Raw genomic sequence first — 15,637 nt, 5'->3', positions numbered from 1 at the left:
TATATATATGTCCAAGAATGTTACATGATAGTAATTAGTTGACCTGATTAAAAAATGTGACGGTGGAAAATTGTTGTAGCTCAAAATTTAAATGAAAAACGTTCTCTACTACAGTGATTAAAATTCAGATGATCTTTCTACATTTTCAAATCAGATGATATTATCTATTCAACTCCTTTAAAAGTAAACTAATAAACTATAAATTGTTACGATATATAGATTATATAGCTATATAGACCCTGAGAATCTTATATCTCAACCCATTTCCATTTATTGGGCTTTGGCTTCCTTTTAGGGCCAGTTATTTTTTATTAAATATATCAAACCTAATATCAAAAACATTTGAGTGGTCTCCTGCTGGTAGCTATCATTTACTGAGGTAAAAAAAAACAACTTCCCGTACACTAGACTGATGTCAAATGTTGCAAAAGGCTTGTATGAACTTACATATTGGTTGACGCAAAACATACAAAAATGAAGATTTTAACTGCAGAAGTACCAAAAATCATAAGCCGCTAGCAGCATTGTTGTTGCCATAGTGACTTTTTTACATTATGCCAGGCTGCTTTGTCTTTCATTTATTATAAGAAAAACAAACTTTTCTTGTTCCTTTTAGGACAAAGTTATGGAATTATGTTGTGAAGTAATATTTGTGCTTGTCTTATCAGTGATCACCCTGAAAATATTCCTGTCAATTGAACAAATTTTTATTGGAGGGTTGCTATGTTTTATATTCAGGTTATTTAGCAACTTTAATGTAGATAAAACCACAACATGTTCTGTAGGTCTTTCACAGGTAATGAAATAAATGATGTTAGGAAATAAAAGGATAAAGTGCAGTCACTGAAATAATCTTTTTATTTACCAAAAACCATTGTGAATGTTGTTAAAAATGTATGGAACATCAAAGAATATTGCACTTTTTTATGGGAACTCAGAATGTCTCCTGTTTGTTTGCTGCTGCTCTGGTTTTATAACACGTGATTTTTTTTCCCCCTGCAATTTACATATTTGTGAATTTGCCTATTTGGTCATAATCACTCCAGTTTCATATTGTCAACGGTAGGAGCAAATTCTGAGAAATGTCCTCTGTCTTTTCTACACCTACTCACACTTATCCGTCCCCATGCTAGCATGTGCCTGCAGAGCACCCGATGAGTGCTTCCCCAAGTGGAGTTGGACAGAGATAAAAAGCACAAAAGTAAAAGCAAATTCACTGACGTGAACTTTGCTTTTAGCTTTTCCAAAAGAAAGATCAACAGTCCACTTTAACAGTGCTGGTCACATTCAAACATCTCTCTTCGTTGATTGAGAGTCAGTGGCAGCTATAAGATCAGTAATGTGTGGCATCCGTCAAGCACGTAGCTGTCCAGTTCTGTGTCACATATGTTTCTTTCATGTCGGAGGAGCTGCTCATTCAGCAGTGCATTCAGCCATTGTCATCCCGTACCACTCATATGTGTGTTTGAAAGCTCTTTTGTTTGCTCAGCTGAAGGTTGGAGCCCCTTCATGGCAGGGAAATGTAAACAGGAGAGCAATGACTGGTAGTTGTCAATGTGCTACCTTGACATGTTGCAATTCCTTTTCATGTCCAGAACCACCTTTTTTGTCAGTTTTGTGTATTACTGAAAATAAGCAGTAGAGATATGATGCAAACTCCAAAGATGATTCATTCTTTGTTTGTCTTTATGCCCTAGGTGTCATTCAATTACAAGAACTGCTAGATCATGAGACGACCCCTCACTACTGGCTAACGGTCTACGCGATGGATCGTGGTGTGGTTCCCCTCTCAGCTTTTGTTGAGGTCTACATCGAAGTGCAGGACGTCAACGACAATGCACCACAGACGTCTGAACCTGTCTACTACCCCTCTGTCATGGAGAACTCCCCAAAAGACGTGTCGATCATCCAGATTAACGCAGCTGATCCTGACTCGAAGGCCAGCGACAGGCTCAGCTACAGGATCACCAGTGGGAATCCACAGGGCTTCTTTGCCATCAACACCAAAACCGGTAAGATTGCAGTTTCAGCGCCAAAATTAAGACTATTGTTCACCCAGTGGTCGTCGTCCCGTGTCACAGGACGCTATCTCCATTCTTCAGCCAGTTACTGATATGTTTAAAAGTTAGCGACTGGCGCAGGAAAATGAGACTATTCACTTGCGTTAGTTTTGTAGAGTCTAGTGACTAGCATACTGAGGCTAGTCACCCACAGGATTGCCTTCTTCCTTTGCTATCCTGGATAAGATAGTGCTAACATTGGTTAAGCTGGTGTTAGCACCTACTACCTCCTTGTCACAGCAGACTATATCCGTGCCAAAGCCAGCTACTGATCTGATTAACAGGCCGGCACCGCTTACTACGTGTTCTGGGCTGGCAAATGAGAAGGAGAGTGCTAAGCTACGTTAGCTTTGGAGAGGCTGGTGACTAGCATCAATCATTAGCTATCTCCTGAAACTGAAGCTGCAATTGGGAGCCAACTTCAACTCCGCGTTATACAACATGTTTACAGATATTGTATGACAACCATTTTTCATGATAAACCTAGAGTCGTGGGTGACTGGTGGACGTGTGCTGGTTACCAGCCTATTGAACGCTAGGTGCACAATAAGTCTGCATTTTGGCGGTGAGACAGCACCATGGTCTCAGTGTCAGCTTGCAGACTCATAGCCATGGTTTTATGGAATCTGGGGTAAAGACGTGAAAAGCAGATTTCCAAGAATCCATGTACATGTGGTTTAATTTATTAATAACTACACCATCTTAAACTCCAGATGTCAACTCTCCTAATTTCTGTGTCAGCGGTCGTATCATCACTTGAGATGTCTGCAGATAAAGTGAACCTGAAATAGCTCTTCAGCTTCTTTAAAGGCCTTGAATGCAGCGGACATAATGAGCTCTTTACTGTGTGACATGGATCACAACTCCAGGCGACAGGCGTCAGTCAAGCTGCTGGTTGTTTGCTTTTAAAACTTTGCGCCGTCTGAGCAGCGTATTTTTACCCACAACAAGAGCAGGATGAACCTTTTGGAGGTTTTTTTCACTCTGACACTCTAAAATGTGTTCTCACATGGTTTTCTGAAAGTGATGTCACGATTAATATTTCAGTGAGTTCTTTTAAAGCAGATCAGGCTGCTTGTGTTTTGTGGTAGAGCAAGAAAAAGTGCTCTTGATAGATGGAAAGACAGACTTCTCTGATAACTCCACATGTATTTTTAAAGCTACGGAGAAGATATGTAATTTATTAAGACTTCTGGCTTGTTTAGAAAATGTTAACCTTTCCTGTCTGACCTAAAGTAGCATTTATATGATACATAGAGTGTCATAATGTCTCAAAAACCCAGCTAAAGTATGTATTACCTTTGTATCGACTTAACAGTTGGGCTTAAAAGAAGACGACTTCTATGTTTTCTCAGATTATTTATGAAAAGAAAACAGATTAATCAGAATTTTTAACAATTAAATAAAAAAGTTATAGAACCAACAGACAAAAATCAGTTTACTACACTACTACTACTAAAAAGTTTACTACACCGTAAAAAACCAAACAAAACGGTATTTTTCCATAAATTAGAGATGTTTTTTTTTTTTTACACTGTATAAACCAGCTGATGCTACTGATTCAATAAAACAAAAGTAAATAAGTAAAATAAATCTACTGACTACTTATGGACTATAAAACAATAAAGCTTTATCAATCAAAACTGACCTTAGGGACATAGAGTTTGTAGTCTCTCAAAACCCCAAAAAGTTACAAGTAAGGCCAGAATTATTCACACCCTTGGCAGGATTATTGATCTTTTAATTTCACCAGCATATTTGTGTTGACTGGAAGTCAGATTATGGTTTTCGGCATGGCCAGCCAGAGTCCTGACCTGAATCTGACAGTTAATGCTGAGTACTAAAGATTAAGGTGATGACTGGAGGTCTTCCAAACTCAAAGATCTGGAGCTTAAAAACCAAAGATAAATCATTTACATACCAGTGAAAAAAGCTGCTCACATTTTTATACTGATTATCCATCCATCTATTATTATATACGCTTATCCTATTGGATTCACCAGGGTTGCTGGTGCCCGTCTCCAAGTATGGGATCTTATAGATTCAGAAAGTTGTTAAAAACAAACAGAACTTTACTCAAAATGTGAAAACTTAGCAGACACTTAACAAATTTGGAAGACAAAAACACATATTTCCCCAGTCACAAGAGCTTCTGAGGAAGGAGACGTCATGAGGAACTCTTCAGCCAATCAGAAGTGGTGATGTGTTTAAAAGAAAAAACGTTTGACCACAAAATCTGTATTTTTTCCACATCCACCGAGAGACACAACTGTATGTGGCTGCAAAGTATGAACAGTGACCTTCATAACTGTAGTCGTGTTTGTTTGTTATATAAGCAAAAATGGCTTGGAAGTTTGGAAGGTCAGAAAAACACGGATTCTTTTCAGATTCTCTTTCAAGAGAGACGCTCTAAAGTAGCGGTTCTCAACGAGGGCGGTGCCGCCCCCCAGGGGGCGTTCAGAGGACGGCAGGGGGCGCTGGCGGACATTTTTACAAAAGGGGGGCGCTGAGATTCCTCTGGAGGGCATTTGGTCAAAGGTAAACTTAATACCAGTTTAGACTTTGAGCAACTTGATAAAACTGTATTGTGTAACATTAAATCATGTTTAGCTGCAACTGTATCGATGGCAGCTCTTCTTCTATTCAGTGTTTGTTAGCTTTTGGGGCAGCTCCGCTCCTGCTACTTGCTTCTCCCCATCAGTTAAGCTTCACACCAGCTGATGACGTTGCTGTGATTCACTTTGTCTGGTATTTTTGTACATGTGTTTTGGCAGTTTTGTGATCATGTCAAAGCAGCAACTTATATTAAAAGGTGTTTTATTTCCGTCTGGATGCTGCCCGCTTCCATGGAAGGACAACAGAAAATTGCTCTTATAAACATGTAATTACTAAAATCACAATACCCTCACTTTGAATCCCTCTGAAAAAATGAACCCATTTAAATAAAGAAATCCCTCCATGGTGACACCACGATAGAGAGCATTCATTTTATAGCGTTAACACCGGTGCTGTAAGAGGTCCGGTATGAAACGGTTGTGATAGAACAACACAGCCCTTTTACATTTCAATAATCAGAATACCGGAATTGTTTCCGTTGTTTTAAATTGTTTATATCAGTCTGCCTTTTCCCCATTGATACATTTCTCGACCGCCCTGCACCTTAGGGGGTAAAAAAAAAAAAAAAAGACGTACGCAAAACTCTGAAACAGGAGAAGCTGGACATAAACGGAGCGACACACTAGATGTGCATTATGACATAAAAACAGAAAATCTGACGCTGAACGACGGCACAGCAGGTGATGAGTGAAGATCACTGATAGTGAGCGTCAATAGACGATAAAAGAAATGTAGCAACAGGAAAGAAACTAAAGTGGACATAGCAATAAACCAAGAGAGGATAATATTAATCAAATGAAACTAAATTGAAATGAATGAAGAACAAAATGCAAGAATTAACTAAGAAACTAAAATAAATACAGAGGAATAAACTTGTATGGCAAGACCTTTTGATAAAAACTTAATACAATATAAACAGACACTATTTCAAGATAAAATATAAAATAATATTGTTGAAGTGCCATGTGTTTAAGACCATATCTAGTACTGAGAATAAATATATCTTACAGACCATAACAGTAAATAACTGATCACTTATTTATGTTTTTAATTAGATTTGATATATTTATTTCTTCAATATTATTTTTCATATCAGTGTTAATGTCATGAGGCTGATGACTCCATGACACTTTCAATTTGACTCATTAGGATTTGATTAAGAACCAGATTTGTTCTTTGTAATTTCTGTCCAGTAAAACTATTAATCTATAAATCAATAGATAGGTCTATATAAAGATATAATCCATGTTTCTGTCTCATATTTGTATGGCATTAAAAGGACCTGGAACTTTGTTTTTTCACTGAAAGCTCTGGTTTGCACAATAAATGCCATGTGGGTGAAATTTTATGGATGATACTCTGATGTCCCATTCTCCTGAAGGCAGCACAGAGCTGCACCACCAGAAACTGACAAACACTGAAGAGAAGAAGAGCTATGATTAATGTAGTTACAGTTCTGTCCATGTTTTAATGTTGCAGAGCTCAGTCGTTTTGCAAATAGTTCAAAGTTTAAACTGGCATGTTGTACATCTTTTATCTGGTCATTTTGTGGAATATTTAACAACTAGAAAATGACAAAAAATCAGAATATTTTTCCCACTCTGATTGGCTGCTGCTAGGCCAGTGGTTCTTAACCTTTTTTGCGGTACCGAACCCCCCAGTTGCATATGCGCATTCACCGAACCCTTCATTGCATTTTTTGTAGACACCTGTGAAAATTATTTCTATTCCCATGGCTTTTTTGTTCTCTAGGAAATTATTTTTGATGATAAATACAGAAACAAGCATGAAAATCAAGACATCTACAATAGTGACAGTAACATTAATAATAAAATAATAGTTAGTGCAAAGTAGCCTACAAATTCTTTGGTGGGGGTCGGTGGATAAAGGCTAGGGGGGCGCTGGCACAAAAAAGGTTGAGAAACACTGCTCTAAAGGCTAATCCAAAGCTTCCAGTGGGGTTAAATCTGAAGTGGGCAGGAGGACAAAGAGGCTGTGCAGAGAAAGGTTAAAATTACGAGCTGTGTGCTGCAGCCCACTTGGTTGAATGCAGCTGATCAGGAAGCTGAAAGCAGGAGGGGTGTGTGTGTGTGTGCATGTGCATGTGCATGTGCGTGTGTGTGTGCATGTGTGTGCGGAGAGGAGTGGAGGGGTGCAGAGCAGCAGTTGCTCCAGTTTGTCCTCGCTGATGTGTGTGGTCTTGTTTCTCAAGGTAGTCACATCAACAAACTGGAGTTATTTTTGTTGGAAGTGGCGATGGGAATTTTCAGACCAAATAAGGATTTATTATTTAAGTTACCTCCCCAAACAGACTTGCAGAGATTCTGCATTCTCCACGACAGACAGGAAAAGAAAAAAAAAGATAAAGAATAAAGAGACGTGAGGACTTTCCAGTTTGCACATATGGTTCGTGTTCTGTCTGCATGCATGAAAAAGCTCAGCTTAGGCATCCTGATAAAAGTAATAATAAATGTATATATCTGCTAAAAAAACAGTTTCAAAGCTTTTGAGAAATGTACTTAGGTTTTTCTGTTTATATTGAGAATCAACCCAGGATAAAATGAGATTATGGCATGAACAATTATTGACTCATATCTATCCACAGATATCACATTGTGTTTGGATTTCTCCTGAAACAGGCTTTCTTTGTTAGTGCTAACAGATTTTCATAAACCATCACTTATTCCTAGCCCACATATAGATTTCAAATTATGTAATGAAGTCCCTGCTCACTTCCACCGTAGGCAAAATCTCTTTACAGTGAAAATTTTAAATCTACTAAATCTTTTATGACTGTCAGAGGAGCTCAAAGGAAAAAATAAAACATAGGAGCAGAAGGATAACGCCTATTCATGCATGTCAAAGCATGTTTAAACTTTTATCTGCGGGATACCAGCGAGTTTGACTAACACTGGTTCACAGAGAGGAAGCCTCACCGAATCACTGCTCTCTCTCTGAGATTTAGTTCTTTTTTTTTTTTTTGCGAGTCTGCTGCATGGAGCAAAGTGTTGGAAAACTAAAGAAGAGGGTAACAAGTGCAAGATTTACTTTACAATGGTACTTTAGAGTCAGAGCCTTTTCACATTTAGTCATATTGCAAGAATTAATTCCACTATAACATTCATTTTTGGGGGGAAAAATTAATGTTTGAATAATTGTTTTTCCCCTAAAATATACTTATATTCACACCGTCTTTTTTAGCGCTAAATGAAATTTAGTTGCCTCATTAGTAAAGGTTGTTGGCCTGTGTGCAATTTAATCTCAGTAGAAATAAAGCTGTTCTGTGAAGCCATTAGTTAACATCAGAGAACAAACTTCACCATGACGACCCTGGAGCCCAGCGGACAGGGCAGAGAGAACGTTAGCGTTAGCTTCTAAAACTACTTCTCAAGGTTTTAACGTCTTCTAGCATCATCTAAAAATGGACAGAGCAACCCGACCATCATCTGAACATCATACAACATGGTGGAGGCAGCATCATGCTGTGGGTAAGCTGTAATGTCTGCTGGGTTGGGAAAGGTTATCTGAGCTGTAGTACAATGGTTTTAACAAAATGAGTTAGACGCTCCAGTAAAAATACAGGCGTTGACTTTTATCTGTCATGTTGCTGCTGACTCACTGAATTTCTCCACTGAGTGACAAATGAAGGAGTCTGTGGTTCTGTTCTGTTCCATTTCGTTCCGTTCCGACTCCTGTGGCAGGACACTCGTCATCCACTGTGACTGATCTTAAATCTGGTAAAAATGGCTGCGTTCAAAGCTGGTAGCGACAGCTGCAGTTTTGTTGACAGGTGACTCTCCAAAGTAATGACTCAAACAAGCTGAATTCAGATGCAAATGATAATTTTCAGCTACTTGTAAAAAGCATGTTGCAAACCACACATCCTGTCCCTCCATTTCACAATTATTTGCCTTTACAGACAATTCCCCCCCAAAAAATTGGGGGTATGAATACTTTTGCGAGGCCCGGTGTGGGTTTACTTCTCCCACAAAACAGGGAACGATTACAATCATTTTTAAAAATGTATTTAAATCTGTGGTATTAAGCAACGTAAAAATAGTCCCAACACGTCCCCACATCATAAAGTCCATGCAGCAATCTCACCGCATATTACGCGTTTTTTTTTTTTGTTTTTTTTTCTTTTGGAAAAGATTTAAATTTACTACATGCATCTCTGTAATTACACCTTCTAAATTTGCATTGAAGGCACAGGCAGTGTCCTGGCACATCTACAAAGGGGAGGGAAAGAGGAAAAGACGTGCAGGGCTGTGTTTTTGTGCAGCTTCTGAAACTTCATAGACCTGTGTTCCAAGCTAAATAGATCTATCATGGGCTATGGTCTGCTGCTGCCGGCTCTGCCCTCACATATATACAGCACAAGCACTTCACGCCTTGGGTGGTGCTGGTCAACCTTTTTTTATTTTATTTTCCCTTTACAGATTCAGTACAGCCTTAGATAAAAGTCTTTCTTTTTACCAAGCTCACTGAAGCTATTCTGTCATCAAAGTGCAAGCCCAGCTCTTCTGTCATTTTTTATGTATTTCGTTTCACATTTTTGCCGGTGCCATCATTGGAAAATGCAGAACAAAACATCTTAATGTAACCTCGCTCCTAAAAGAATCCCGAAGGGGAAGAAAACCTGAGCTGCACGGACAGAAAATGATTCCATCAGCTGCGTGAATTAGCTTTTCTGTATCAGTTCCAGATAGTTGAGTCTGAATATTGTGCCAACCTCACTTTTCAAAAGATGAACCAGTGCTGAGTTGCCCTGCTCACATCTGATCCCCTCCAACAGTTGTTTCAAGCTCTTCAACCTTGATTTGACGCCTCAGGACCAATGTTATTACAGTTCACTAAAACTAACACATTTAAGAAAACATTTCTGTGAGGTCCACTAAATAAAAACAGTGATCAACAGGGAAAAGCTATGGCTACCTGGAGCTATATTGTGTGTTTATAAAACCACCTAAAACATACTGGGATTATGGATGCAATATCTTTCATTTTCATGTTTATGAATCTATTTCTTTTTGAACTGATGTGAAATTGACACAAGCGGTTTAAGTCGGCCACTGGCAAATTACTTCACCTCGTGTCAGTCTGCAAAACGGCAGCAGCTAAAGTTGGAAAAAAACCCCCAAAAAACTCAGTTCTCAGTTTGTTGTTCAACAATAATTGTAATTTTTTTTTTCTGAAAATGGTATCTTCTGTTCAGAAGTAAACATAATTACAATGTGTTACTTTCTGAGTTCTGCACCTAAAATTAAACAAAGTGTGGAAACTGCTACTGTCATTACAAAATAAAACTATGATGAAAAACCCAAACCTGTTCTAACCCTGCTAAGGAGAAATGAAACTGGTATGTTGTCAGTTTATTGGTCTCAGTGGGATGTGAGACAAGTAAACTGATTTGTTTCTCAGTGCTAGTGGTTGTATGGACAGAGATTCAAAGGAAGATTTTAACACTTCGGGGGTGAAAGTAGAACAAAACACAAAAAGAACTTTCAGATCTCCGGCCCGCCTTCCGTCGACTTTTATTTTCTCTTCACGCCGACATGTCAGCATTCCGAGCTTTCAGGGGTTGTTCAGGCAGGTTTTCCACCTTCCTTCTGTGGGAGAGTGAGCAGCGTTCATTACCCGCTGAATCATTTCCTGCCTCCTCTGAAATGCCTCTGCTCTGCAACAAACTTTGACCCAAGGTTTTATGCCAGTGCACACGTCTGTGTTAAGATGGAGCGCCCGTGCAGAACAAGCAGTCAGAATCAACATCCACACACACAAGCACCCGCACACACAGCAGGAAGCTTACTATACCTGAGCGGAGGAGTTAAAGCTGTAGCAAAGATTTTTACAATATGTCTCCTATCCCACTAAATGCTCATTATGCTACTTCCTGTTATTGCTATACAACTCATACAAAAAGCATTTGGACTTCCTGTATCTACTCTAATAGCCCCAGTATTGACTAATTGACTTTTTCTAATAGATTATTATTAATTTATGATATGCAGACACGTGAGATTTCAGGTTGGTGCCGATGGAAACCTCACCTTAGATTAAAGGCTTATCGCTGTCGTCAGACTGTGAGGCTCAGCTGATAAGAACTCGTATCTGATCAGATATCTGGTCATCTATACAAGGCCCTTCTTAACTTTAATTGGCTCCTTTAACTCCAATCAAAACAAGTTTACATACACAATATGAAAGGCCAAATGTGATTGCCACCATTTATTTAGTTTCTATTTGCTAAATGCCAGAATAATGGGAAAGATTTTTTTAAAGGCAATTTTTATTACACATAGATTTCCTTAGTATTTTGTACCATTGACCTTAAACTGCTTGACTTGGGGTTTCTTCTGGGTTTCCTTCTACAAGCTTGTGCAGGAGAAAACACACACATTGTGGTCTTATCTGTGGTTTAACAAAGCAGTGGCCGCTGTCAGGGGAAGGGAGATAGGAAAGGCATACTTCCAACAACTTCCTGGTGTTTCCGGTAATTTGACAGCAAACGCTTTTCACTGTCCTCTAGAGACATTTGTTTGCTGCTAGTGGCCTTTATTCATCTGTTACTCAGCAGGAGAAAGGGAAAGGCCGTGACTTTAGCCTCTGTGTGCTGGACCGTTTTACCACTGAGCTACATGGTACCCAGGTTGTTAGTAATTTCCCCAGTATTATAGGTTTTCCACATAGTGCCATTTTATAACACAATCAAGTAAGTTACTTTCACTTTTTATAAAAATGCTGAATATATCATATATGACTTAGTAAGTGGGCCGCACATAGGCATTATTGGCAACACTAAGACCATCATGCTTGTTCTGATTGGTTGTTTTTGGTTAGTACTGAGAAGGCAGAGGAGCTCCACTTTTTTCACAGATTATCTGTCTTACGCTACGCTGTCATAACATGGCGACATCCATCCATTATCTAACACACTTAACCCTAGTGGGGTTATGAGGGGTGCTGGTGCCTATCTCCAGTGGTCAGCAGACGAGAGGCGGGGTCACCCTGGAGAGGTCACCAGTCCATCACAGGGCAACACAGAGACAGACAGGACAAACACCCATGCACACACACACACTCACACCTCATCAATCAACCTGACAGTCACAAGCCGGAGTACCCGGAGAGAACACATGCATGCAAAGGGAGAGCATATAGAGTCCATGAAGAAAGACTCCGCCCCGGGAATCAAACACAGGAGGCAACAGTGGCAGTTTTAACAAATACGTAAGAAACATATTTTTCATAGAAGTTACATATGGCAGCTTTAACTGCTGTCTTTCAAGAAAAAAAATGAATGCAGGTAAAGTTCAGTTCCACTGCAAACAGTTAGTCTCTTTTGACACTGTTCATTTTATTATTACCTGAATGTATTTATAAAGGTGTCCAATGTAGCCTATGCAGACCTGCTTGTTAGTAGTAATCAATGTCTCTGAAGGGGGGATTAGTCTAGCAGCCAAGTATTGCACAATAAAAGTGAACTTTCAGCATTTCCTGGTTGACTGCATTTAATAAAAAAGAAAAAAAGAAAGAAAGAAAGAAAAGCAACTCCTACCACAACGGTTTGGGTTGGTTTTGGGTTTGCATTAGTCTACCACTGACTGATTTTTGCACCACATGGAAATGTGTGCAACTCTTAACGTTGCTAATCACAGTGACAGTGTGCCAAGACAAAGTACACCAACGACCTCCAGGATGCCCAGATCCCCCTCAGGTCTCCAGCTGAACACTCGCGGTAGCGCTGGAGGACATGGTGGAGAGTGCCACTGTTCCTTCACTGTTGTTTTACTCCCCGTCTCAAACCAGCATGGCTGTAATTACTGTCAGCCCAAGTCTCTCTGTGTGTGTGTACGTGTGTGTTCTTCTTTGGTCAGCTCTGGCTCTAAAACCAGTTATTTCATGGTACTTTAACGTTTAGGTAGTGACAGAAAGGTATGCACCTTTATTGACTGGGGCAACAGTTGCCAACAGAGTCCTGAGTCCTTCTCTGGTGACTGTCTAGCTAGCTTGGCTGGATTAATAACATCTTGGGGAGTTTAGCTGTGAATAATTTCCCGAAAGCAATATCAGTAGTTGAATATTACAGATCCTCCAGTAGTACATAAAGGAGCCAGCTGGTAGCATATCAAGCAAAAACGCACCAATGGCCAACACGAGTATATCAAGCCAAAACACGGGCTTGGTTTACAGCAGCCACAAAATCAGGATTTCATTTCTGACTCGACTGTAACTGATTTTCCATTGTGGGGAACATGAAAGGCTGGAAAATAACCCACTGCTGCACAAAAACATTTCTGTTTGAATTTTTGTTTTTGTTTTGATTTGTTTGTGAGTCGACACACAGCTCCTTGTTTTCTTACTAAATATTCCCATATGTCCTGAGCAAAAAGAAACGCTCTCTTCCGTGGTCTCTTACGGAGTTCAACAACTTATTGTGTCATTTTATATATTTTTTAAATTTTCAGTAAAATGCAATATTTCAGTCCAATTTATTTGCCTTCACTTTGTTCGAAAAAGGTTTCTGATTCATGTTCCTTTGTTGTGGCTTTTAGGATTAGCTTGACAGAAACCTCAGTACACCTTCAACAGAATTCAAGCTTCACAATAATAATAAAAAAAAATGTTTTTTTTCGTCCTCAAAAATATTCAAACTCAGCAAATTCAGTGACGGCCATGCTAGGCTGGTTTCAGTTAAAAGTTGCTTGCATTGGCCTCACAATCAATCTCAAAAGACAGAAATAAAAGCGTAGCATTCATCGAGTGGGCTAGTTCTCCAGCTCAACATTTCACCTGTTTTTTTTTCTGTAAAGTTGTTGATTATACTGCAAGTGTCCCTCGCCAAACTGGGAGAACAGCACGGTACAGTGTAACTACCAGCAGATGAATTTACCCAAGGAAGGAATTTGGCTCCAAAATGTTACAAAAACTGCCTAAGTGCTTTTGTTTAGCAGCTTAATGATACAGCTAGAGCACCATGCCAAGGTCAAACATATTTAAATAAGAATTTGGGAAAAACTAATAGCATTTTCTTTTCTTCAAAAATCAAGTAAAGATTTCATAAATAATTCATACACAAACTGTGAAATAACCTCTCATTTTAGGTTCACAATAATAGCTTAAACTTGACCAAAGTCTCAGTCTGACAGAAACTGGGTAGCGTCTTGAGTCGTTTCAATCTCATGGTTCAAGCTCTGCCTTCGTGTGAGGTCAAACTTTTTCACCTGGCTGAATAAACTCAACAGTTAACTGGAGCACATCACATTAGTTCTGATTGGTGTGGGGTACCTCATTAAACCTCAACGATTCTGTCTATAAGGAATAAAATGCCTGATGGTTTGGTTAAGTTCCTGAAAAGCTTCCACTCTGTGAAGAACTCATCCCAGTCATTTTAAGATGTTTTAGGTAATATAAAAATAATTTATACTTTTCTATCAGATATAATGATGCTTAATACTTTGGATATGCTAGGAGGTCCACGTTCTATTTTAAACATCAATAAGCAATGAACAACTAGCTGTGTTTCCATAACAAATGTGCGTAAATCTTTGTCTATGTTCTGCTAAGGTCGATAAAACACAATTTCGCAATGGCAGTGTTTGCCTTCATTAAGAAATTAACTTTTAAGTCACACATTAATAAAATCAAAAATCATGGCAATGACGGATGTAAACGATTACATAATACACATTCGTAATTTAGCCATGGCGCCAGCGCTCATCAATCAGTCTGCGTTTTATTCAGACGTTGGCGCAACAAGCTACTTGTGAGCCAATATGTATGCAGCGTTTTGGGGAAATGGTAGTGGGAGATTTTACAGAAGAGTTTTGGATTCAACACGTTGGAATGACGCACGTTTTATGAACTGTGTGATCCTGTGAGAGCTGGTGGAGCCAGCTGCACATTGTCCAAAAAAACACAAACAAAAATAAACCATCATTTTCCGACTACTTCCTGTCGTCTTCTTTGTGGTTTTCACCAGGAGTAACATCCACTTGTTGATCATACAACCTGTGTGACGCGACACTGTTGCGAAATACATCTAGTTTGATAAAAAACACCTTATTTCTAGTGCAAAAACGTTTTATTGAAAAACGTGAAATTTTTCGATATTGGCATGTTTCCATTGAGCAAATGTTTTCTTTGTAATTTCAGTTTGCTTAATTTAATGGAAACATAGCTGCAATTTGAGAAGGCATGAATGCTTCTTCATATGCAGCTCTTTGTTCTCTGCTCTCTAACAAGATCTTATTTCAAACTCCTTCTCATCCATACAAGCGGCTATAAACAAAAGGAATATGCAACCTGTCATCAACACATTTCAAGTGTAAGCTACTCCAATCACAAGTTTGAGTATATGCAAAAAAAAAAAAAAAGCACTCTGCATTTTTGTATTTCGCCAGCTTCGTTCAAATTTTGTTTCAAGTAAAGGATCGACATGCAGAGTATTATTTATGTTTGTTACCATAAGATTTGTAGTTTTAATGGCGCCCACGTTAACGCTGATTAAGCAGCGGCTCTGCAGATAAATAATATATCAGATTTGGTGTGAGAAATGTCATCTGTATTCCGCTGCAGAGTCCATGTTAAGTGAAGAGTTGCCTAACGCAGCGCACAGGGGAGGCGGGAAACACGATCATCCATCATCTCCGGTCTTGCTGGAGCACATGAATAATTGGTCAGTGTGGGCTGTTTTGATGCGGCACACCAGAACTATTTGTTTTGATGATAATTCTCGAGACACTGTGCAACATGGCAAAGAATAATCTCAACGTGAACTACACATTTATTCTACATAATTTGTGATGTCACCGCTGGAACATCTTGTTTCCCCCACTGTGCTGGTAGAGTTTGTGAGGCTGGAAAGAGAGAGAGGAGAGAAGTGTTTTCTATTTCTCTTTATGTACTTTTTTTTAATTTAAATTTGTATTTGTATTTTACATCGGAGCTTTTGCAAAATA

General features: G+C 39.0%; 1 protein-coding gene across 12 annotated transcripts in view; it reads left to right on the top strand.

Moving 5' to 3' along the window:
* fat1a (FAT atypical cadherin 1a) overlaps positions 1 to 15,637 on the top strand; it is a 97,878-nt gene that overhangs the window by 24,309 nt on the left and 57,932 nt on the right. For all 12 annotated transcript variants that reach the window (XR_533180.1, XR_533182.1, XR_533183.2 and 9 more), the window contains exon 3: positions 1,698 to 2,012. Coding sequence is in view for 8 of the 12 variants with exons in the window: in XM_008403969.2 (XP_008402191.1) it covers positions 1,698 to 2,012 (315 nt within the window). In the remaining 4 variants the exon portion in view is untranslated. The remainder of the gene's footprint in view (positions 1 to 1,697; positions 2,013 to 15,637) is intronic.

The sequence above is a fragment of the Poecilia reticulata genome, linkage group LG1 (genome assembly GCF_000633615.1).
Source record: "Poecilia reticulata strain Guanapo linkage group LG1, Guppy_female_1.0+MT, whole genome shotgun sequence".
Taxonomy (NCBI): Eukaryota; Metazoa; Chordata; class Actinopteri; order Cyprinodontiformes; family Poeciliidae; genus Poecilia; species Poecilia reticulata.
This window is presented reverse-complemented; position numbering and strand designations above follow the sequence as displayed.